The sequence below is a fragment of the Sander lucioperca genome, chromosome 2 (assembly GCF_008315115.2).
Source record: "Sander lucioperca isolate FBNREF2018 chromosome 2, SLUC_FBN_1.2, whole genome shotgun sequence".
NCBI lineage: Eukaryota > Metazoa > Chordata > Actinopteri > Perciformes > Percidae > Sander > Sander lucioperca.
Genome location: NC_050174.1, coordinates 10,387,154 through 10,413,445, shown reverse-complemented (window position 1 = coordinate 10,413,445; position 26,292 = coordinate 10,387,154). Strand labels below are relative to the sequence as shown.

The following is a 26,292-nucleotide window of genomic DNA, read 5'->3' as shown; positions in this document are numbered from 1 at the left end:
AGTGCTAGTCCCACACCTTAGAGCCCCACAAGCACTGCATGGGCAACAGTGTAGTATCAATATGTTCATAAATTAATTTAGAAATCTAGTCATAAACACATTCATGATGAGGCGCTGAATCTGGATCTGACAGCCTTAATCATAGGTTGTTAGCACATATTTGTTTAAATATAAAACCTGTTTGCTTACTGCAAGTTCATTGGTTGAACCATCATCTGCAGGATTTTGTTGATTGAGGCCTTTTCCCATACTGAAATCTGAATCATCTGACATGGTTTCTGGTTATTTTTCTTCTGCACCAAAGTTCTACACTATTGGGAAGCCTCCAATACACACTACGGATTCAACTTCTTTAAAGTTGCATGCAAATTAACAACTATATTCATGCCTGTTGGGAAAAGGCATTTACTCTGACCTTAACCCTAATCAAGACTGAAAGTAGGAACACCAGGTTTTTCTCTAGCTAGACAACCTTCAATCAACTGGTTTAAATCCAAAATGTGTCCCCAAATGGGGTATAGTTCGCACTAAGATATTTACACAATAGACCCCACACACACACACACACACACACACACACACACACACACGTTCGTACCCCACTTAAATCCCTCTATCCCCTCTGTGCTCTGTGACCACTGATTCAGCACATGGATCCTCTGGGTTTTGGCAGTGCTGTTCTCTCAGCCACAGAAGGCCCTTTAAAGATATCACCATTGTTCCCTAATGGCCTCACCCCCTGCTTAAGGAGAGAGAGAGAGAGAGAGAGACAGAGAGACAGAGAGACAGAGAGAGACAGAATGTGAAGTAGAGAGAGACAGATGGCCTTTTAAGATGATAGCAATGTTCCCAAAAGGCCTCGCCTCTGTACAAGGAGAGTTCTTTAGAGAACAGACAGTCGAGTGTGTCCTCTTAAATGAAGCTACTACGCAACTGTCCCAATCCCTATTTTCAGCTCTACTGGTGTGCGTTCCGGACACTGAGAACACATGTTTTCTCTCTATTATCTCTCTCTTCCTCCTCTCATAGTGTATCTCTCTCCCTCTCCCTCCATCTTCCATTCTTTACTGTTATTCTTTTTTTATGACTCTTACTCTGTTTTCTCTTTCCATTTTTTTCAGTCTGTCCTCAGGTGTCTTGTATTTACACTGTAATAATATATATAAAAAATGTGAGTAACAAGTTACTGTTACCTGCTGAGGGACATTGCCCCATAATCCAGTCAGAACCCCGGCAACACTGGCCTTGTTGAGCAAATGTGGGAAGTACCACTTAGTGGTAATAACACTGTTGACATTAAGATGATTTGTTTTGTTTTGCTTTTAGCCAATAACAAGAGGCGCCTGAGGCACAATAGTAAAAGGTTATAGGCAAACGAAAGAGCCGTTTTAAAGTGTGATGCTCGCTAGGTTGCCAGTCTTTTATTAGGAGAGAACAATAAAAGTGCTGATATTTTAGAGAAATGTGCTTTATTTGATAAAAAGGGAAAGTAAGTGAAAATGATAAAAGGCCTTAAACATTATCATAGGTTACATTTCACTATTCACACAAGTTCTGCATATTATTATGTGAGAAGCGTTGCCTCCACAGAAACAGTTCTCTGTCTCTCGACTAGCTGTTTGAAACATACGTCAGTTCAATGCATTCACATGGGATACAGCAATTCACCTCACAAAGACAATATTTGTCACATATTGGCTATAGTGGTCAATGGGGCAATTCTCTAAAAAGTCAGCTAAGCCCTTCATGCCTGTTGTCCATTACCTGCATGCTTAGTGTATTTTTTTATTTTTTTATTGAGTTTGTCATAATGCAGTCCATATACTGTATGATGCAGTGTCCTGGGTCTGTGCCATGTGCTAAAGTGTTGGAGTTCTGGTTGTTTCCATGGTTATTAAACATCTTCATCATCATCAATGTCTCTGTCACCTTCCATAGTGCTTTCTAATGAAGGATGTTTATAGTTTAAAGACAGAAAAAATACCTTGAAATATAACTCCTGACAATTTGCTCATTAGTAAGTAATGGGCCAGATGAGGCTCTTTTTTTCCTTCTTTTTATCTCCCCAGAACACAGGGAAAAGTATGAAAATGTCAACAGCTCTGACAGTATGTGATCTTATGGGTTCATACAAGGAAGTTACAGTGAAGAGTGTCACCTCACCTTGTTGCAGCTGCCCCCAAATAAAAATGTTGGTAACATGAGCAAACGGTGCATAATAATGTATGCACTAATTTGCATAAATACCACAACATATCTAAACATTGGATATAGCCAGATGAAAATGTCTTGTAGAATCCTGTTGACATCTTACAGTAAAAGCCTATAGAGGCAAACAAATGTCACCATAAGGGGCAGAGATTCAGTCATTCATTCAAGGTCCACTCAACTGTCACTAAGCTGTCACTCAGGTAAGAAAGATTTCCTTTTGTTTCTCCTACATGGATTATTCATCCTACATTAATAAAACATACCTGGTGATCAACTACAATTTATTGGGAACATCTGGATGTGTGTTGAGCTGTGGTACGACTATTATTGGGGAGCTGCACAAACTCAATGCAGATGGCCTGTGACGAGAATGAAGATGAGATTCTGGGTAGATGGGTAGCCTAAATGGGTTCCATTCATACCTTAACATTAAGTCTTTTACTGTTATATGTCAACAAGATTCAACAAGACATTTTCACCTGGCTATACCCAATGTATAGATCTGGTGTGCTATGCAAATTAGCACATATGTAATTAGATTATGCACCGTTTGCAAATGTTAACAAACAATTTCAAAAAACTTGTAATACATTTTTTGTTTGTCTTGATGTAAATAATCAATTCAGTAATTTTCATGGCGATATCTAAAGGTTAAAATGTTTACCCTATTCACGTGAGAAAAAGAATGAATAGGCTGTAGTTGGGTCTTTTTCGAAACTTTCCCCTAATGGGATTCTTCGGGGCTTTTTTTCCTTACTCAGAACATATTGAGGATACAAAATTAGTGGAGTTTGCTTCTGTTGCAATTTGTCCTACCTTTTTTCATAAAATGACTGGACTAGAGGTGGAAAAGAAAACTACTTGACAGGGCAGATACAGGTGAGACATTTAATGAGCAGAGGAAAGGGTAATAACAAAAGGAAGACAAATGAAAGAATTGGCGCTGAATACAGAAATGCTTCGTGCATAGGACAAAAATCTGTTGTTAAAGATAAGATGTAAAATCTGATTATTATCTTAAATGGATTACATTTACACCTTTTAAAGTGTAAAGACAATGATGAAAAAAAAATCTGTAGAAATGTCAAGGTTTCACTTTAAGAAGACTCATTGTAGGTAAAATCCCAATGTGCATTTGATCTCTCTTAGTCTGGAAACCAGACGAATCTGCAAGCTCATGTTTCTTTTGCTCTGGCAGATACGTCTGGCCTCCTTCACAATCAGAGAGATATATTTCAAATATTTCAAAATATTTAGGTACAAACACAAAAGCCGAGCAAAATATTTTTGATGATAGCCTATACATTTCCTCTTATATGTTTAAAAATACAGAAAAATACAACAAAAAAATATTACTTCCAATATTTTGTAAGGACATGGATGAAAGCAAAAATAACACAAAAAACACAGTGGACCTGTGGTGGCAGTGTGAATGGGCAAAAGAAAGCAAAGTTAATGAACCAAGCCAAACCTCTGCAAACCCATAGGCCTCATACATGGATGTTTGTTTGGACCTCACCTAGAAGTGACGAGTTGCCATATTGACCCGTATCTGAACTGCAAGAGACAAAATTCAGTGAGGAAGGAAAAATAGGAGAGAGGAGTGCATGAAGAAATTGAAGAGCATGAAGTCGTTTAAAGAGACAGGGAAAAGAGAACAAGAAATGATGAGAGATGGATGCATAGATGGATATCTTTTTTTTTAACAGAGACGCTGCAGGAGTGAAAGCTGGTGGGAGGTGAAAGAGGAGGTGAAAAATACATAAAAGCTGTGCCAAGAGAGACGTGGGAAAGTTGACGATGAAGGCAGATTTGGACGAATGGAGGCAAACCGGTACACTGAGCCAAACACCAAAGGTCTACAAGCTGTATACAGGGAGGTCATGTCTTACTTTGTCTCCTCCATAGTTAAATCGTTCAGAGAGCAAGAGAGAAAAAGAGATAAAAGATTGTGAATATATAAGAAAAAAACAGAAACAGCTAAGCAGAGAGGGGATAGGGACAGAGATCTAAAGGCATAGCAGATTTGGTAGGGCAGAGTAAAAGGCAGTCCGGAAAGAAAATAAACAGAAAAACAACTGAAAAGGGTGTAAAAACCTTTTACAAACGTGTGTAATAGTAGTTTGCATCCTCAGAGGACACTGGAGGTGAAATATCTTCAGCTATGGAAATTTGAGAGCGAGAGACAGAGAGATGCAACGTAAAGCAAAGCAGAGGGAGATATGACGATCAGCATTTAGAATGTGGAGGTACGACAGACTGCTTCAAAGACATTTTTACAGGACAAAACCTAAGAGTTTTTTCTGGATAACCAAATGTACTCACATTAAGGTTTTTGGTAAAACTCAGAACTCACTGTCAGAGCAGAGAGAGGGCAGCCACCCATAAATGAAAGGAATCAAGAACATAAGTTATGGACTCTACTACTCACTTTTATGCACAGTATTTTGGCTATATTGATATACCATGCGAAAGTCATGCAACTCAACTCAGGGTTTGTTACTTTAACCCAACAATTATGTTGCACAGTATGGTGTGGAAAACAGTGTAGCATCTTAACCCGGGGATCCACTGGATGTTGCTGCTTCATGCAGTTGCGGTACAGCTTCGTCTTCTTTGTAGTTACGTCTTAGTTTCAATGTCCACTGGAAGCATTGCAGAATTGAAACGTCTTAAAGCCAGCTATTCATCAACAGACACAACTCCTGTATTTTTTAAAGTTGTTTTGTCAGAGGGGAATTTCATGCTCAGTAGATGTGGACATTGGCACAACAACATAGTCAAAATACAACACAACAGGTGGTCACTGTTAGAACACTGTGGGTTAGAATCCCAGGGCTCTTGGATTGGAGGAAAATGTGCTTGGGACTAAAATTATTTTATTTCAACTGAGTGATAACATTCAAGTAGTATGTGCAGTTTAGACAATTTCAAAGCAGCTCAGGGCATAGGAAGGTCAAGATCAAAATGCATCATAAAAGTAGGAAGAAAAGAAGAAGGAAGGGAGCGTAGGGAAGTGGCGAGAAGGTAAGTTACATTATGTGAAAGTCAGAGAGGAGTGGGTGTAGGGGGGACTAAAAGCCGGAGAAAATTTGGGGAGATAGGGAAGGTGATACACACCTAAAAGGTGCCAAGCCTTTTATAGAGTGTTGGTTTTCTACAAGTGTTGGTTAAGCTCTCTGCTGGGACTCTGGGAACGCGAAGCCTCGGGCTTTGAGAGAACAAAGAGTAAAAGAGAGGAAGAGAAGGAGGGAAATAAAGAAAAATAGTTGTGGACAGAGATAGGCACTTAGATCTAAAGGAATAAACGATTTAGAGAGCAATATTCAGTCAGGACTACCGATGCTTCAGGGCCTAAAGCCTTTTATTTCCTATATGGAGGTAAACTTCCAAAGTTTAGGTTCAGATCCCTAGAGCTGGATACTTGAACATTTTCAGCCATGACTTTAGCTGATGATTTAATTCTCCAGGCATGGACATACAAGAAACTGGCCTGCATTCCGTTGCAAGCCATATTTTAGGGACCACTGCCTTTGAGCCATACAGTATAACAGCCATAACAGTAAAATGCCTGGGGCAGGGATAAGGAAAGCCAGAGGTTGCACAAAATGGTATTTCTTTTCTCCTTTCCATAAAGCCTCCCTGGAAATTAGGTTTAGTTTTGAATATGGGCCTTTAAAAGGTACTTATTTTCAATTGATCAGGGTCAGTAAATCCTAATGTATCCACTGGTACTCAACGTTGTAGAGTAATGAAATATAAAGTTTTAGTGGGTGACTACTCTTGGCACTTTATGTTAAATTTACCTGTCACTGAAAAAACAAAAAAGGGAGATCTGCAACTCCTTGGGGGAAAAAATAGACTTTGCATTTCATAGCTGAAATGAATGACTCCATGCCAAAATGTTAACATTACTGAAACAATACCTTTCACAAGTAGAAAAAAATACAGTGCTTCAAAGCCCTTCACCCTTTACCATCTATTGAAATTACATTTTTACTGTACTACCCACTTTGGCCTCGACCCAAGTTGTCATGTAGAACATCACTCCTGCATTAAATTGATAGAAAAGTCATTCAACTTACCTTACCCTACTCCTCCTTCGGCTTGCCTTGACACTTAGTTGACACTAATTTATGTCAGCATGGACTCCATGGCAGCATAAAAAACAGTATGAGATGGGCAGTTGGCGATCAAGCTTCACTCCCTGCTGGAGAGCAAGCACCAGTCATTGGGAAAACTTGGTCTGGTAGTCAAGCTTTTACAATGGATGGATGGATGAACAGTGCCTCTTTCTGTAGTCACTACCGTTTATGCTTGGTTATTCCCTAATAGCTTCCTAACAAAAGTTACAAGCTCAGGCTTTAAATGCTTCAGGCAGGGAGAGGAAGGTTGAAACAGAGCAGAAGGACGGGTAGGAGAAAGGCCTAAACTGTAAAGTCAGATGCAGAGTGAAAGTGTACAAACCCAACGTTTGGTATTTTATTTTAAGTTGGGGAAGATTTGCTAGTCAAGTAGAGGGAGTGAGAGAGGGTGAACAGGAGAGCAGGGAGGCTCTGACAGACACCCACGGAGCTACATAGGCTGAATCTCATTTGCAGATGTTTGATGTTTCCCCCTTACTCCACACTCAGGGGAATCTCCTCTGATACCAGATGTGTTAACACCTCCTTTTGGACTGTTGGTCCATTTCATTTTCTCATAGTGCAAAGTTCATATCAATGTTTTCTCCTCCCTTCTATCCTCTCTTTAAAAGGATGTTCTCAGTGCAGACTCCAGAAACTGCTTTATTTAGATTTCCTATCATTTGTTTCCCATTGAAAACTACTAATGGCCTAATGTGCCCAGTGAATATATTGACAGAAGAGGCTGATTTTAATCTTCACTTATATAGCACATTTTTATAATGTTTATGCAGTGCATAAACAAATCACAACTGACTTATTTTCAAAAAATATCTTACCATTAACAAGAAGGACAGAATAGGTCCTTTACATATGGGAATTACTTTTCAGAATCAGATTCTGATTCTGATTCTGATTCTTTTGTGATCTACCGCCTATATGGTTAAGTCCTGGCAACTAGATAAGTTGCAGACCGCTACAACTACGACCGGAAGCGTGGAACAGATCGTGCAGTGTCGTAAATCCTTGTTAGTTTAGCTAACAGCTAATTCGGCTAACTGCTAGCTGAGACAGCATGTAATAACTTTAAAAGAAGGTACTAACACGGAATGGGGGGTCAGAGTTGTTGTGGTTTTAAGCTGGAAGTGTAAGTAGTCACAGAGCGGTAACAAAGCCGAACTAGCTTCTGTGTCAGTACTTACCAACACAGTCTCACAGCAGTTTGTGTAAATGTCACGTTATTCTTAATCTATTGATACGTGTTCACGGAGACGTTTTTCTTGTTTTTTACGTGTAAATGTCACGTTATTTTCTTGGGGAAAGGACGCCGGGAGGCGGCCGAAAAGGACGCTCCATAAGCCGGGAGGTGGCCCGCTGGGGACCCGCCACAACAATGGGATGGCGGAGGTTGGGTTTAGGAAAAACCTTACGGGGAAAGGGCGCCTTACCCGCCGGGAGATGGCCTCGAGGGACGTGCCACAATAACGGGGTGGCGGAGGTTGGGTTTCTTACGGGGAAAGGGCGCCTTATACGCTGGGAGACGGCCACGGGGGACGGGGGACGCGCCACAGTAACACGCGGGACAAAGCGCCACACGCGGGGACACCATCCCCGGGAAACAAAGCGCCACACGCGGGACGCGATCTCCGCTCGCCTGGGTGAAAGTCCTGTGTTGTTTGACCCATCCACCACCCCGACCAACCTCCCTATGCGTATTTTCGGCTTTTTATATTACTCCCTACCATTTTTGTGCTGTGGCAACGAAATATGCTTCCCATTGAAATACATTACTTCACATTTTCGTGCTGGCCACCACGTAAAAACTGACAAAAACGTCTCCGTGAACACGTATCAATAGATTAAAATAACGTCACATTTACACAAACTGCCATGAGACCAGGCTGTACTTACTGTTGGTGGGATGCGACAGGACAGACATTACACATGACACAGAGCCCGACAAACAGCTTGGACTTTACAATCTCTCAAAATGAGATTCAGCCCAAGAGAACACAAAGCAAACGAGGGAAACGAAGGCAGGTTTCAAATGAAAAGCCAAGGGAAGAGAGAGGGATGAGGGAAAAGCAAGCAGGGGAGAAATGTGTGGGGGTTTCTGAACAGACAGTATACTGAGCTGGTTGGTACATGCAGGTGAAATCCCTGTGTGCTGTTGGCTGCTACACTACATTAACTATGGCTTTCACTTTGAGCCAGGGACTTGGAGGATAGATGGGATGGAGAGGAAGAAGGGAAGCCTGGGAAATGGGGGATACAGAGGGAGCCGTACCATACACTTAACACTTGAACACTTGGAAAGCAATGATCAACAATGGCATATTAGAAGACAGGAGAAGGTACGGAGTCTTGGCTGGAGCTCTATTTTACAAGCTGTCATGTAATTTAAATTATGATGTTGTTTATTATGAAAGGGAGAGGTACAAAGTTAGAATATTGCAAAAATAAACTACAACATTGTAGTACACAGTATGGATGCATTTAAAGAAAACATGGCATATTGTGCATTGGCTCAATTAGGTTCTGAAATAAAAATAATGTATGTGAAGTGACAAAGTGAACAAATCCTGAAGTGACTCAGGGTCATATATGTAGACACTCTAAAAGTTTGAAAACATGTTGCAAAAAACACTTAGGTGGCAGGGAATAGCATGGCAGCAGTAATACAGTCATCTCTACTAGATGAGGATAAGGAGGAGTATGTCTTAAGAAGAGGATTTCTTTGCATGGCAGACTTGGGAGGAGTGGTAGAGTAAGATGACAGGAAAAACCTGTTGAGGTGATGGGTGATCATGGTGTTAATGGACCGGTACTGTCTCCCAGAGGAATGTTTCTCAAACAGATTGTTGGTTTGGCAAGGTCAGTGGCAATTTTATCCGTTTTTTATCCTCTATGGTGTCCTGAAGCTCCTTGATGGAAAGCAGCTGACAGCCAATGATCCTTTCAGCAGTGGGGAGTACATGCTCAAGCCTTGTCCTTTTAACAGCAGGAGGCAGGAACTCAACCGAACTCTGATGGAGGAAATGAGGATGCTTTTTTATGTGTAAATGTCCACATTTGGAAGTCAACTACTTTAGTAGTGGTCATAAAACATTCCAACACTGCATTTTTCACACATTAGAGCTGAACTCTTCTACAGGCTACATTGCTAAGGATCAACTGACTTTTGTTATTTACTGTGATTAATTATGCTATTGTTTTGTACTTTTTAATATGACTATAATGGGGGATTGGTGGATGTTAAGTTGCTCCTAAATACTTGTTAATAGCTTATATTATACATGTTAGTATTTCTCACATTTGTTCTAACCAAGTCAAACATAATGGCTTGCACAAGTGTTTTAGTGAGTTTGGATAAGCTGTATGGAGTGAGACAGTTGAGTTTGTTTTTTAAGCTCGTCACAGAGGAGCAAGGCGAATGTATTAGACAGACAACCTGGGTTATAAGACAGTGTGGAGAAAGGATTGATGAGTGCAAATAAAGACAGAGCAACCCTCAAGTCAGTCAGCAGTTAAGCAGACAGATAGAGAAAATGGCTGACAGGTGGACTAACCGGTACAAGGCGACAAAGAGGCCTGTAATACAGCCACTGAAATAGACAGACACGACATAAAGCAAAGACAAAGTTTGCAGACACAGGTCAATTGTTGGCTGGCACAAATTATTTAGTAATGTAAAACTAAAACAGGAACATGCATAAAATGCGTAACAAAAAGAAACTGAGTACTCTGCTCTTTGAATTCTCTACAGTATTTAATTTCTTTGTCTGTTGACAAAAGCTTTTTGATTCTGTTGATTTACAAAGTTTTCTTTTCTTTGTTTTAGCATAAAGAACATAAACCAGACAGTGTAACTGTGTTTATGTAGCTTGGCACCATTCATTATGAATGAAAGTGGCTGTGCCATGATAAATATGGAGTTTTAAGAACTGAGTTTAAATCTGCTTAGACTGGTAAAAGCATAGAGCGTGTAGTGTATTTATGTTTGTACAGTATGGGTTTATGCAACCATATATCTTGCTGACTGTGTTTGCTTAGGTGTTTATTGATGAGGATGGGAAAGTGTATGTGATTTAGCTTTTTTTGGGATGAAAGACAGAGTTACTGTAAACTAAAACACTGACTGAAAAAAATGCATCTTTGAAATGAACCTCAGTTGAATGGCTACTGTATGTACTGAGATTACTGTGAGGATGTCATACATATTCCATATTACATGTTACCTTAAATTTGTATTAGCCTGTCTGTATGTACTGTAGCTATTGATGAAAAGGTGAGCCGCTCAGTATTTATTTATTTTTTTTTATTTTATTTTTTTTTACAGCTGATTCATGTTACAGTATGTAGCTTAGGAGTCACAGTACTGGTGACGATGATTCTGTTGCCAATGATAATATAGTTGAACAGTAATTACTACAAAAAACACACATTATTATTTTTGCTAATTAATAATAGTAATTAGCCTTTAATGGCTTGATAACTCTATGCTCCCGCACATATTAGAGCTGTGTTGTTTGGTCATTAAAGATGTCATCTCGATGTCTCTCTGTTTGCTCATCTACAGTACCTTACTAATCATCACACACAAACACAAGAGATACAACAGCAAGGTCACAATTATTAGACAACACACAAGAGTTGACATGGATACACTGAAATAATATATTTTTAAATAATTATTTTGTCAAGCTAAAATGTAGCACTTGCTTATATGTTATGCTAACACAGCAAGACATGCACATCTGCATGTATGCACAGATTGAAATGTACAACTCCCTTGTACACAGATTGGGTGCCCAGCTGTTGTCCTCTAGATTTGTGCATCTGTATGTGTGTATTGTATGTCTGTGCTGCTGTGTACATGTTTGGGAAAGGAAAGTGTGAAAGAAAATGTTACAAGAGAAATAAGAGAGTGTAACTTTGCTCTAACTTTGCTGTAATGTTCTTCCTCGCTATGCCATGTTGTTAATGAAAGAAAGCTGTTGATGTGATGATAACTGACACAAACTTTTCAAAATGTCTCCCACTGTCCTTGCTTAACCTCTCACAGCATTCTTGATATTGTATGTGTGCACAGAATTTTGTTTGTCTTCTTTCCAAATTCATTTATTTCTGAATCAATGCTGTTGCATGCTGTCTCTTCTCTTAATACGTTGTTAAACCTCCAAAATTTGGCATTGATGCAATCACACCATCGCCTCAGCCCTCTTGCCCTTAACAAGTCTAATCAATCCAGTTAATTGCTCAGTCATGACACTGGCAATGACGGCAGTGTCACCCGTTTTCCATATCAAATGCATCATTAGTAGTTGCTTTATATAACTGCACACACTCACAGGTGCGCATGCACACACATCCTCCAACATCATTAGCAGTGGTTTTCAACCAAAGTGCCTTAATTAGGATTACCTTGACCTGCAATGTAGCTCATTAAGAATAGAGGACTCCAGGCTGTACAAGTACTGACACCAGGATCCTGGTTTTGTTATCATAAAAAAATAACTCTTACCGTAATAGAGATAATTACAGTGGTAAACTCTTAACAGTGTCATGAATTATTTGTTCTTTCAGTGTCCCGGTAGGAATATACATGTATAGTGTATTCAGTAAAAATGGAACACTCGGTGGCCCTGTTCTAACAGCACATATATTCACAAATATTCAACACAACAAAGCCCTGACCATATCTGACTGAAGTTCAATTGATCAAAGTAAAAAAAAATAACTACAGTATTAAAGCAGCCATAGAAGAATAAAAACAATCTGAATTGGGAAAAAAAATAGTTTAAATGCATCACTTGTTTGACCATTTTGAGATTTAAATTTAAGAACATTAAATGTGCATTGGTCTTACTTTCTTGCGCTTCTTAGTTCAGAATACAAATGCTTGCATATATTCAGTGAACTGGTCAAGGCTTTTAGTCATTAAGGAACACAACCATCAATGTCAGAGTTGGTTTTATTCAGCTGAAGAAAGTTACTGATCTTCATATATTGTCAAGACTTTCCGTAAGGGTTTTGAAATCGGTCATTATTTTAATTTAGCAGTAGCATAGCAGAGATAGATATCCTATATTTCACCAATATCTCAATATATGATTTGAGATATATACTGAACCTATTCGTGCAGAGATAAACAATCAGCTATTGAAGAGAATATGGTGTAAAGTGATCAGTTATGGTCTTAATGTGTGTGCTAAATCTGTATGTGGGAGCAGGTGTATGTCCATCTCTCTGCCTGTCCTCCTTTTGTTCTGCATAATTCTTAAAGAGGAATGTGTACGTCCAAATTTATAGTCACACCTTTATCTCCATCTCTTTCTCCAGATATCCGTGGTATTGAGGATTTCCTGGACCGGACCTCTCAGCAGGGAATGGACGTATCCCTTCAGAAGGTTGAATCTAATATCAACATGATGATCACAAGTCTGTTCAGAACAATGCGTGTGGAAGAGCTGCATCGCTACAGGGATACACTACGCAGGGCCGTGCTGTTCATGAGCCCAGCTACTGCCAAGGCTTTTATCACTGAGGTAAGGTTTTTGTTCCCATGTTTTCCGGTTAACAGCTAAAGTAAAAAACAGAAACTGCTAAAACTTACTGCTAAAGTAACAGTAGTTCAAGCTTTTCTCACCAGGTATCGTTAACTTAAAAATACTTTTACAGCCCTATCTATTGAGAGGTTAGCACATCTTGTGGATCTAAATACATTAATACGGAAATAGAAAAGAGTTGTGTGGGTTAGTGAAGCTCGTAATGGACTGGAATTGATTTCTTGGTCAAACTTCATTTAACTGAATGCACTAGCACTGCAATGTATCTGCCATATATATATATATATATATATATATATATATATATATATATATATATATATATATATATATCAGTGCTGTCAAAATTAAAATTAACGCAATCATAACGAGTTAACACAAATTCCTTTTTAAGCCACTAATTATTTTGATGCGTGATTAACGCACATGCGTTCTAAGCGATGCACTTACCAGAGACATTGTTGCGTTCCATATGTTCTTGGAAGTCAAAATTTCCGAAGAAATTTGAAATGGAACGCTTCCTAAAGTCGGATTTCCGACTCGGAAAGTTGGACAACCTCACAGTAACCCGAGCAAAGACGACCTCAAAATCCAACATGGCTGCTCCGTGCACCAACAGTAGTGAAAGCTGTAGTAATATACAGTTTAATAGCACTTCTGTCGTATTTGTGTCTCATTAAACCAGTCGTACACACAGTACTGTTGACATGTTGCTACGATGTTTGTATGCACAAAATACAATGTAATGTGTTGTTATCAACTGGTATTGCTAACAATGGCTAACCGTGCTAGCACAAACATTCCGACTTGTTTTACTGGAACGCGATTAACTTGGTAGTGACGTCATTTCCAGCTCCGGCTTCCAAGGTAAATGGAATGCAGCATAATCACTGTTACCCCGGGGTCACAGCACATTATTTTGACCGACAGTAGGAACTTCGGTCACATGCTTTGACTGTTATGAAAATAGAGGAGAGGCATTTCGCTGACGCGTGCACTGAGCACTTTCTAAAGTCAGCACACTGACAGTGCACGCAAAATGATTGCAGCAGCCAGGCAACTTCCATTCAAGCATTTGCTCCCATGTTGATAAGAGCATTAAAAAACTTAAAATGAATATATAAATGAATATCCCTTTTTAAAGTAAATTAATTTGCCATTAATTGCGAGTTAACTATGGACAATCATGCGATTAATCATGATTGAATATTTTAATTGATTGATAGCCTTGATTGATTAGGAATATTTGTTTTCCCTGCGATATATATTGTGATATGAAAAAAAGACAAATTTTTACAAGAGGACATAAATAGCCCTATTTAGAAATACTAAATCATTCTCAACTACTGGGTTGATTTTGTAGGGGAGTGCATCTACAAAGAAAATAAAAATGAAAAAGGAAATTTTCTTATGTGAACCAGTCTTTGTTGAACTTTAATGCTTTACAAAAACCAAAGCAAGTAAGTGCTGTGATTACTCTTCTGAAGTGATTTTGGAGAGGGGAATTAGGAAGAAATACACTGGTTGACTGACATGACACCGTTGTATTCATATAATATCAATCCAGGCTAAAGTGAATGATATTAATAATGCATGCATGTTGCTTCCTCTAAATTGCAGGTTGTGGTCGACTAGCGGGGCCTGCTTTGGTTGTTTGATAAATTGATTAAAATTGATAATGATTGTTGGTTTGCTGTGCATGCAGAGCCTGCATGTCACACTCTTGCAACAAACTGTGTATCCAAGAGCACTTAAATCAGTGTAAATAACACAATAACATTGTTTTACATAAAAGATGATATTCTTCACTTCCTCTCTGCTCCTCTGGTCCCTCTCTCTCTTTCTAGTCAAGTCAGTATTAATGGCTTATAGCACAATATTGGATATATGTATTTCCTTACATATGTGTGTTCAACTACTCCCTTTCCTCACTCACACAAGTGCACGCAAACACACACACACACACACACACACACACACACACACACACACTTCCCCCCTCTTGTCTTGCTCTTTATCTCTGCCGAAGAAGACAATTAGGGGAGTTCCTCTTGCTCTTATTCATAAATGATATGGAGGTCATGGTTGAAAGCAATAGGCTCTGGCATTAGTTATGAATTTATAATTTGAATTGATAGGATGGGGCTTAATCCCATGTGTCATGTTCTCATCTCAGTTTAATTAAAAGTGACCTCAGAAAGAGCAATCACAATCTAATTTGGTTGGAGGCGTGACAGGGAGGGGGTGAAATATGGGGTGTTATTGTGTGTCTGTGAGCGTGTTAGTGTCAGTATTTTTTGTATAAGCGTGTTCCTGTGGCTGTCTGTTTGTAGCCTTAGCCTTGTAAGTGTAGTATGGAAACACACTGAAGTCAGTACACTGTGCTGGCCAGAGAACTACGACAATGTGTCTCAGGGTTTCACTCTCTTGGAACGTGTTAAGGAAACCTTTAAGCCTGATTTAAGTGATTTTTGACCACTAGAGAGCAGAGAGACTTCAACACAAACTCACAACAATGAACCTTTTGTTCATCAAGGTTAGGTCAACTGCCTACTTACACATCCAGCAGCAGCACAGCAACATGAGTATCTCTTGTGGTCTGAGTCTTGTTTTCTTAGTTTTGGTCTTCATTCTTTTTGGTTATGTTGGTGTTTTCATTGCTGAGATCAGGTGATGTTATAACAGAACAGAGTCACACAAATCAAGGAACACAAGCAATCAGATAATCTCAGAGTGCAGTCATATAATCTAAAACACTTATTTAGACCTAAAGTGAGCACATAGACGGTTGGCTATAATCCCTTATTGCGTTTAGCCACTGTGCGTATTTTTCTTTTGGAGAAACTATTTAAATGTTTGCCTCTGAGCAGCTAAATTGGCAAAATGTTATGATAAAACTATGGTAAAATAAAGCTTAAAAGTTTCAAAGCTATATTTCACTGCAGGTATGTTTTTTTCCTTATTTTGAATATCACTTTTATTACAGGTGCATTATTAAGTATGCACTCACCACATGTATCAGACATACATGCAATAGCTCTAGTTCACAATTCAGACTGTAGATTTTAAAGCACAATTAATGTTTTCTTTTAAGTTTTACTGACAGGGTGGATCTAGATTAGGTCATCTGTGTCCCTTTACATATGATTTACTTCACTGAACCCCCAAAACAACAGAGTTGATTGGGGTGCTAGATTTTAATAGAATATAATACTTCTGATAAACTACAGAAAAAAGATCTGGAAATTGATAATTGCAAGCATCCTTATTATTACTCATTCATTCATTCATTCAATGAGATCTGATCTACAATAGGTGTGAAAAATTGCTTCAGCTATCACAGTATACAATGTGGAAGTGTCAGCCTCAATGTTAGTGTGTGAGTGGAACCTAAATTAGTTTTCCAGGGTTTCTCTCTCTCTCCCCTGACAAAGCAGTCTTTTAATCTAATTTAGTCAGACATCAAGTGGAGAGAGGTTTCTGAGATGAAGTGTCAGGAGATGGTAAAGATTGGTGGATAAGATTGATGATCGCATCTCTCTCTCTCTCTCTCCCTGGCAAGATGGTGAGGAGGGGTAAGGGAGAAAGAGACAGATACAAGGACTCAAAGACAGACACAGGCAGGCAGAGAGACATGTGGAGACAGAGAGAGATGACTGAGACCTTGTCTTTTCTCTATCAAAGTTATTTGTGAGGTCATTTGTCACAGAGAGCACCTCCCATCCAGATGCGTTAGGCCCCGATGTTAGATGTGAACTGGAAGCATTTCCAAATTTTCGAGAAGAGTGATTAGAGGATGGAAGAAAATTAAGAGAGTGCAAGAAGAAAGTGCCTAAATCTAAGCTTCCTTAACTTTTTTTTTTCAATTATGTCTTCCAACAATAACCACATGCCTATAGGTTCACTGAAACCGTTTTAGTCCCTGTAATTGTCCCTACTATCCAAACAAAGTAATCAAACAAACAGGATCAAATACAGGAGGAAAGTTGAGGAGGTAATCCAGTGCATAAAGAAAGATCTTAAAACTAAATGTGGTGAACAATCATATACTGTAATTTGTTAAACTGCAGGTCACTGGTTATTGTTTATTTGGTCATTGTGAAAAGTTCTAACTTAAAAACAGCCTGCACTTGTTGAGTCTGCACTAAATGTAGAGCTTATAATGTAGTTGATAGTTTTGTTAAACAAAATTATTGGTTCAATGTATAACTTTGTTGAACACAAAAATCATCTTTTCATGTCAAATAGCATGATGGACTGTAAAGCGTGTGTGCTTGATGAACTCAGAAGTCAGATTCTGTTGAACTAATAGGTTGATAACAGAGTGTTGTATGTCAGTTGATGGTTGCACCTATAAAGACAGAGTATGGAAAACCGTAAATGTGAGAAAGAGTGTCTTTGAGCCAAACCGTGATGAAAGATAAGAGTTATCATGAGCTTCTTGGCTCATCTCTTCATTATTGTGACTTTATTATGAATCTCTGTCCTTGATTTCCTGTGATTTATGGGTTTTATGTCCCTGCTGTGATGTGAGCCCAGCAGGAAATTTAATTCAACATCTGCTTGATTCTCAGTAGAATGTCTTCCACCATGCACATCCATGCATTTCACCACACAAGCACACGGATATACTCTCAGAACCAAAATGCCTATTCAATTTTCTGCATTATTTAACATTTTCTTGCTCTGTTGCATTTTTCAGTCTAGTACATGTGGGTGAATGTAACAGCCACTGGCTCCTTGCTGGCACATACAGTACATCTCCCCAGTCAGAAGAGCAAAGTGGCTTTCCTGCCCTGAGACCATTGTCTTATTACAAATATTGCTTGTCATGAGAAATGAATGGCTAAGTTTCCTGGACTTACTCAGCTCATAAAGGACCAATAAGAAAATCATTACAGTAGCAAATCATTACAAATCATTACAATTGTAGCTGTGAAGTTTTCTCATGATTATAATATGCATGTGATGCTTAGTTACTAAAACACCAAGCAGAAAAACAGAGAGTGCAGTACATAATCCATCAGTATAAAGTCATACATATTCATATTCTAACCATGAATTATGCTTAAGCTGTAACCAGGTTATCAGTAATGGTTTTGACTTCTGCTTTGTCAGTATCTATTACAGTGGGATTTGAGGAAAGCTTAAACTGAAGAGAATATGACTTGATAGATGCACCGCCTTTTCACATCCTTTCATTTGCAAGAAAACCTTTCATTGGTTTTTATAGGATGTTGTGTCATAAAAACAATATTGTTCTGTCAGTGCTTTTTACTTGCCACTAATCATACATTTTCTTGGCAGAAGTAGCCTGAAATAATGACTGAACGAATATTATATGAGCAAAAGTATTAGTATTAGAAATCAGACAATATTGCCAAGAGTCAAAATTTGCTCAAGCCGAATTAGGCTTCTCTCTCACTTTCTCTCTCTGTCTCTCTCTCTCTCTCACACACACACACACACACACACACACACACACACACACACACACACATTTATATTACATGGAACGAAAGAAGAAAAATTATTTTTGTCGTTTGATCTCAAAGCGTTAAAATTTTAGAACGTTGTGCCATTTGGGACTATTTTCTCTTTAACTGACATTTCTGACTTGAAGGACCATCAAACGAGTTGGAAATTAATCCAGATATGACAGATGTCGCAAATGAAACATGAAGGAAAATACTCTATGTAAGACATGTTGAATAATGTATCCACTGAATATGGCTTGTATCCACTGCAGAAGTTTTTGCCTATAGAAGCAAAGCCTGCTCTCATTGCTGTCCACTGTCTTTCATGCCTGAAAGAACCAGAAAATACTCAATTATGGAGCTGATATTGAGTTTGAGAAGGACACAGATTATATAATGTAAGAGCATATTATAATTAAGTCAGCAGAACATGGGGAGACTCAGTGACAGCTCCATATGACCCAGAGAAAATACACTAAGACATTCTGCATATTCCACAAAATATGAAAACATATACATGTCAATACATCTCAGATTGCTATGTAATACCAACTTGGTACAGCTTTCATCTTTTTTAAGTATGTTTCTTGGATCATACAGGTCTATTTAATTTTTCTTTTCTGACAGTTCCCCAAACTCTGTCTGAAATGGCATATGAAGTCCCTATGATCTAGGCTCCTCTCCTCCCACGTCTGGAATAGCCTGAAGAAAAGGCATTTGGAACATAAGGAACTTGGAAGTTATTTAACTCAGTGGATTTTGTTGTTTGGTGGATGGCTCTGCTAGGAGCTGTGTTTTAAAAAAAATACTGAGTTGTTGTCATAGCTTCAGGATTGTACTTTTTCTACTCTCTCTATCTCTGTACAGTGCTCAGCATAAATGAGTACACCCATGCTAAATTTGACTAAAAAGAGGAATAAAAAAATCATCTTTTGGAAATTGATCTTAATGGCTTAATTAAAAAAAATGAGGAAAAATCCAACCTTTAAGGACACCAATTTTCTTTGTGAATGAATAATGTATTGTGAATAAATAAATGTTCTTCCTTAAAATACAGGGGGCATAAGTGAGTACACCCCTATGTTCAATTCCCATAGAGGCAGGCAGACCTTTTTTTTTAAAGGCCAGTTATTTCATGGATCCAGGATACTATGCATCCTGATAAAGTTCCCTTGGCCTTTGGAATTTAAATAGCCCCACATCATCACATACCCTTCACCATACCTAGAGATTGGCATGGGGTACTTTCCATAAAATCATCTCTCAATGCAAATCAAACCAGCTATTAGGCTTACCAACATAAAAACATGCCAATCTCTAGGTATGGTTAGTCTTTTGTAGAAACAAACCTATGGAGGGTTGGTGGTATGTAACACTTGTGCTTAATATATTTGGTACCCCTAAAATCGCATGTACCCCAGCCTGGCCCCTCCATTTGAAATGGTCTAGAACCGCCACTGCTACAGATTCTGCATTCATATGCAGATATCTGTTTATAGAGATTAGATATGGTGAGAATTACATCCAATGTGCACAACAGTACAAGACAGGTTCACTAATTCAACAGCTGTGCAGTTGTTAAAATATGAGTGTCAACTTAAATTGGCATCCTGAATGTGTTTATGTGGGTGTGGGTGTTCTGTGATTGGCTGTCCCCTTTCTTTGATGTCCACACATGTGTATTCTACACGTTACTGTAAAATCTAGAGTTTGATCAAACAAGAAGTCTTGGAAAAAAGGAGCACGTCAGTCATGTTAAATAATAAGAATTTTTCAATTTAAATAAATCATCACCACGCATCTTGTCTATGCACACTGATTTTTTTGTTTTGTCTTTCAAGTCATTCTTGTGTCATTATGTGACTATTACCCACAATATAGTATGAAACATGAACACTGGTGTGTCTGGAGACCCTTCTAAAGTACTGTATGTTCTTGCAAGACTTGGCTAGAATTTTTAAATTAAAGTTGCATCACCACCCACAGGTAAAGTGATGCGAGATGATGATGTGAAGAAGTACCAGTCAAAACTATGCTCTCTTATGTGTCAAATCAGTCTTGTGCTGAGCAAATTTTTTTGGGAAACTTTCATACCGATCTGATCAACTTTTAAAATAAATGTTGATTCATTCTCTACAATCATCCCTGAGGGGTCGGGATTAGCAGGCTTCTACTGCTAATGGAGCCTTAAATCAGATGCTGTGATTCTGCCCTGCTCCACTGCCATTGATGAATATGTATTTTCTCATCAACACCCTGTGCATGAATTTTCCACAATTTATAATGAATTACCTCTGATTCATTTTGGTCCCAAGGGCCATGAAATAAATCCTTGTGAGAGACAATGTGGGCTGTCAATTACTGTCAAAAAAGGATAACGTTTTCTGCAGGACACATTATATTATATTATATTATATTGTATTTTGTTATATTAAAAATAAAAAAGAGACATTTTAAGCTTGCAGTCTGCGATATATGAGACAAATTGATTTAACAGTATTATCTAATCTTATTTTACCATTTTGTACGTGTGTTTTCTCTTTTCTCATATACTTGGGTGCCTTGTATCCTTCTGATAGTGATGATTTAATAACTTTAGTGTAGATTTATAATCTGGCTGACTGATAATTGCTAATTATGCTCAGTACTCTTACATAGAGAATAGCTGTATTTCAGGACTCTTCAACCAAATATCAATGTCTTTTTAAACTGAAGGGAAATTGGAGACATTGCAACATGGAAATATATAACACTGTGATTCAGTGTGGTCGATTCAATCTTCAATATCCTCTCATCCTTTGTGTCTTTCTCTGTGCTTCCGCTTTTGCTTACTGACAGAGAGCAAACTTTTGCTGAACCTTTCCCACATTAACAAGCTATAGAGGGCACTGGGTTGGCCAGGCATTGTCAGAATAAATTAAAGGGTAGAAAATGACAATGATTAAAATGATGATTTGTGGGTAGTCTGATTGAATTCCTTGACTTAAAGATTTTGTTCATGTTGGCGTTACACACAGAGATTGTGCGTCATTCCTGTGATGTCTTTGCTTTGGCAATGGAGCATGAGGAACAAATGTCCAACTATGCAATTATGGGACATGTAGGAGAGGGTTGTAAAATGGAGGGGACGAGTCCATGATGGAATGATAGACAGGGAGAATGTGGACAGAAAAGTACTGAGGTTAATTTTAAGAAGAGAAGAGATGAAAGAATAAAGTGATGGGTGACACTGGAAAGTAGGCAGATAGAGAAAGAAGTTGAGGGTTCAACTGAGGTGGGTAAAATGACGGGGTGAGGTGTGATACAAAGAGGGGTAGGGATTAACAAAGATTAGGGTGACTTGAAATGCATTTCAATTGATAAATGTGGTGACTTGACTTTACAAAAGTTCAAAAACTAATGGACTTCCTATCAGCTACAATACAGATTGCTAAGGGCTTTTGCGTTTATCTCCAATTAATACTCACATGCATGGCTCAGACCTTTATGACTTTGAAATCTGTACTTTTTCCTAGGCAGAGGTCAGTGGAAAAGTGATTTAGAAGGGCAAGGCAGAAAGTAAGGAGGGATAAAGAGACATAAATGGATGATCTAGAGTGTAAAGAGCAAATGAAAAGTAAAGGTTAAGAGAAATGGTGATGGGAGAAAGCAGAAGCATACTCTGCCGTAAATAACAAAGAAGAATCAATGAATGAATGTGAACACACTCACAGAAGCAAATCTGTCTTCCAAAGTAATGTGCTGCATGTTGATATTTGATGGATTCTATCTTCCAGAAAGTGGCATTTAGATTATGTCATCAAACACACAAATACTGTAGACTCGCCAATTAAAAGCTCTAACATGTATAGTTCCCTAAAAGCACATACACAAATTTGTATAGAAAGTGGTTAGCCTAAACAACATTGTTGATAACAGAAGCGCAACAAATCAAATGTTTTATTTGTGTTAGTCATATGTCAGCTTCTCACACACAGTTATGTAGGTAGCAACCATGATGGCATGATGATTTGCCAAGAATGTTAATTTAAATCCATTTCAAACATCTTGTCAATCAAACTACTCTAAAATGTCAGAAATATTAGGGAGGGGTCAGACAGCATATATATTTTTGGTCACTGTGTTAGCTTAGGGGATCACAGACTCATAAACTCTTTCGTTTACTTAGCCTGAGAGACATAGCAGACTACCCATTGGACCCAGACCAATCATAGTTTGCGGAATCAGTAGAAAGAGGGTGTAACCCCTAAACTCCACTTGGCGCGATTGTGCTGCGTTATGCCGATGCCGTGGCCACTGGAGCAATAGCAGCCACTCAAGGCAATGCTTGTGATTCCACCAGCTGTAACGCAGCATGTCCCAAAAGCGACCCAGAAGCAGCTCTCAACTCTGTTCTGCTAAAAATACCCAAATACGGGCTAGGTCTATTTTTGATGGAGCTGCAGGGTTTTGCACAGACCGGGCAGGAAGTAGAATGGCTAGGTCAATTTTAAAAAATAAAGAAAGCACACATATCCAGGAAAAATGACCAAATTAACCAAATATGCGAGTAGGGCAGGCAAAACACTCTGCATCTGAAACGCTCCCGGTGAGGTATGATGCAAGGCAGAGGATGTAGTCTGGATCAAAGGATGTACATTTCCAGCGCATGGCTCAGGCGCCAGATGTGCCTTAACTTCCGCTCTCTGTGTGTTGCTGTTCTCAAACTCCGTTTGCTACGGGAAACAACAACGAACTTTGAGCTAGCAAGCTACACGCTGAAACGGCATGTTTTGAAGAATATTTGGATCGTGCAACAAGGCAGGCCTGCTTGGTTCTTTCGGGGACTGATCTTAAAGACTTACAAATAATATGTTTACGGCATTTACTATCTAACTGGGATCTATTGGGACTAATTGGAGAGGATGCTATGGACTAAGTACACACCATGATACCCTGGTAAGAGAAAAGTATGTTTAACCATGTATCCAGCTAATTTAAATAGCTCACGTTACTGTATTATGTAAACAGTTACCTTCATTTAATATTGAATGTGGCGTTTTCTTTTGCGGGATGCAAATGTTCCACTAAGACAAGTTCCTTTCTGAGACCATTTTGCAGAGCCACCATCACTGCGTCCGGAACTGAGAACCACCCAAGAAGATTGTAATAATTAAAGAAATGCAAACACTCAAAGCGTTTTTTTTCTCCTATCCCAGAATGTATCTGTAGTGTAGCCAGAGCTTACTGCACAGCGCTGTGGAGATAGTTCTGGCAATGCGAGATTACAGAGGAAGGAACACAACCACGGCAAAACCAGAACGCAGTGCATCTGTGCCTGGTAGAATAGTTGAATAGAAGTGTGGATGTGTAGAATACCCACACTTACCCATACCCACAGTTGTAATTGGATATTATACTCCAAACTAGAGGGTAACAGCCATAAGTTGTTGTTTTTTTTCTGATTCACTAGTCTTTTTGTTAAAAGAGACATCCCAGATGCTGCTTCCACAATGCCACCTGCCTCTCATTCACCCATGTACACACACATTCATACAGTGATGGCAGAGAGTTACAATGCAAGGACACCTTGACATGTTGTGCCCCCACATCTGTTTGGTCGGGCCATTATCAGCCATAACCTGATCATGACCAAACAAAAAAGTATATGAATAAATGCATTCACGCAAAAAAGACACCTAGAGAGAAAAAGAGGTAGAGATACAGTAGCATGCTCTGCCTTCCATTTTCCAGTCCAGTTAAAGGGGACTTCAAGGGCTTGGCTCTAGCTCTCTCCTTGAACTTTATCACCAGACAGAGATGGCATTATGTTCTTATCTCAACAACCAACAGGGTGTGTGTGTGTGTGTGTGTGTGTGTGTGTGTGTCTGTTTGCGTGTCTGTGTGTGCGCAATGACATTAAGGTTATATCTGTGCACATGGAGCTGGGAGCACAATGATTATATAGCATTACTGCTAAAGGACTGAAAGGTTGGCTGTTTGTGTGTATGTGTGTGTTTTAAGGAGCACCAAAGGTGAGCGCTATTGACTGCCGCTAGTACAGCCACTAATGGGGATGCCAGTAAGTACTTTAGAGATGATACAGATTGTGTGTGTGTGTGTGTCTGTGTGTGTGTGTGTCTGTGTCTGTGTGTGTGTGCATGGGTGTTTGTGTGAGCTTGTCATTACACTTTTTTCAGTTTGCCAATGTGCTTATCTGTTTTTTTTTTCTCTCTCCACTCCGTTTCCCTGCTGCATACTCAAACGCTCACAAATGCACCAACACACACACTCACACACTCTTTCCCTCACCTACACACTCTACATGCACTATATGCTCTATAAGCATCCTTTAGAGCCCTACTCTTTCAACACCATGTTTCCACATCGATCAGCTTATCTTGCCTTTATTAATTTATCTCCCTTCACTCTCTTGTGCAACACACACACACACACACACACACACACACACACACACACTCTTGCATAACTGTTTAAATTCAACATTGTGTGGGTTTCAATCAAGGTTATTATAGTTTTGCATTTTTTATTAGTTTTTATTTTTATTTCGTTTTGACTTTTTGTTTTCAAATTCAGTTTAGTTTTAATTTGTTTTTAAAGCAGGTTTGCTAGTTTAGTTTAGTTTTTATTTTTTGAAATAGCTTAGTTTTTATTTAGTTTAGTGTATTTTTTTGTAATATGGGTTATTTTTTTCGGGGGATTCAAAAAGGTCAGAAAAAGTATTGTGTAATAATAACTCAACATAAACATCATACAATTTTAGAAATATGTATTTGCAATGTATTCAACCATAACACCAGTACATAAAATGTAGCCTACATGTGGTCATAAATATGTAAACAGTCTACACAAGACGCCACAGTAAGTACAAAATGTGTAAGTGACGTGTTCCAGGAAAAAAACCTAAATAGCCAACAGACTAAAGAAGACATACATGAACAGGTGTTTTCAACTTTGGTTCGAGTAAAGTGGCGAACTTTTAGAAGTCAATCGAGTCACACAGTTGTGTAGACATCCCAGTATCAATACATATATTAACCCACGCTTCATCCCGCTTTTGGTGTTCCTGCGTATTTACTAACCAGCAGCTATCGGGTCGCCGGTGAAAGCCCTCCTGTAGTGTTCTCTGTCCTGCGGTTGTCTCCGTCATGCTGCCTGGCCCTGTATCCATACATCGATGCCATGTAGCTTCTGTTTCGGGGAAAATAAAAAACTTGACTTTATCTGACACAGTCATAATCAAATAGGTCTCTGTCGCTTTCTTTTGACTTTCGGTACCGCCATGATGCCAGGCAAGGGGCACGGACATGTTGTGTTCAATTTGACATGGAATGTTGGAATTTCTGCGTTCCCAGTCAGAAACTATACATGTCTACAGGAAATGTCATGGTCGGAAAGATATAACGTTATTTGCTCTATGAAAGACATTGACAAAGACGAAAACTAAGGACATTTACTCGATAATTTTATTTTAGTTAGTTTTGCAAACAGACATTGCAGTTTTAGTTTAGTTATCATTTTTTTGTAATGCCTCGTTTTTATTTTTATTTCAGTTAACGACAATGTTTTTTCCCACCTAGTTTTCGTTATTTAGTTCGTTTTCGTTAACGATTATAACCTTGGTTTCAATACAGGTCACAGGTCATTCTATCAAATGATAACACGCACCTACGAACACAACACAACTATACATTCTTCATGAGATAGGTAACAGAAGTTAGACTGTGTTGTTTAGAGAGAAATGATAAAGGAATTCCCTCCACCCTTCCTTTCCTATTTATACTTCCGCTGCTTCGATTATGGAACATGTAGGGCTGTTGCATCCTCTGGTTATTCCTGTGCTCAGTTCCTAATGGGATTTATGCAATTGAAGATGTAATGCAATTGGATTTGTGGGAGAGAGGAAGATAG

The 26,292-nt window shown here is 38.8% G+C and overlaps 1 protein-coding gene across 3 annotated transcripts in view; it reads left to right on the top strand.

Annotated features, from left to right (window-relative positions):
• Positions 1-26,292, top strand: part of grid2 (glutamate receptor, ionotropic, delta 2) — a 614,241-nt gene that overhangs the window by 363,003 nt on the left and 224,946 nt on the right. For all 3 annotated transcript variants that reach the window (XR_004895179.1, XM_031309308.2, XM_031309309.2), the window contains exon 4: positions 12,678-12,883. Coding sequence is in view for 2 of the 3 variants with exons in the window: in XM_031309308.2 (XP_031165168.1) it covers positions 12,678-12,883 (206 nt within the window). In the remaining variant the exon portion in view is untranslated. The remainder of the gene's footprint in view (positions 1-12,677; positions 12,884-26,292) is intronic.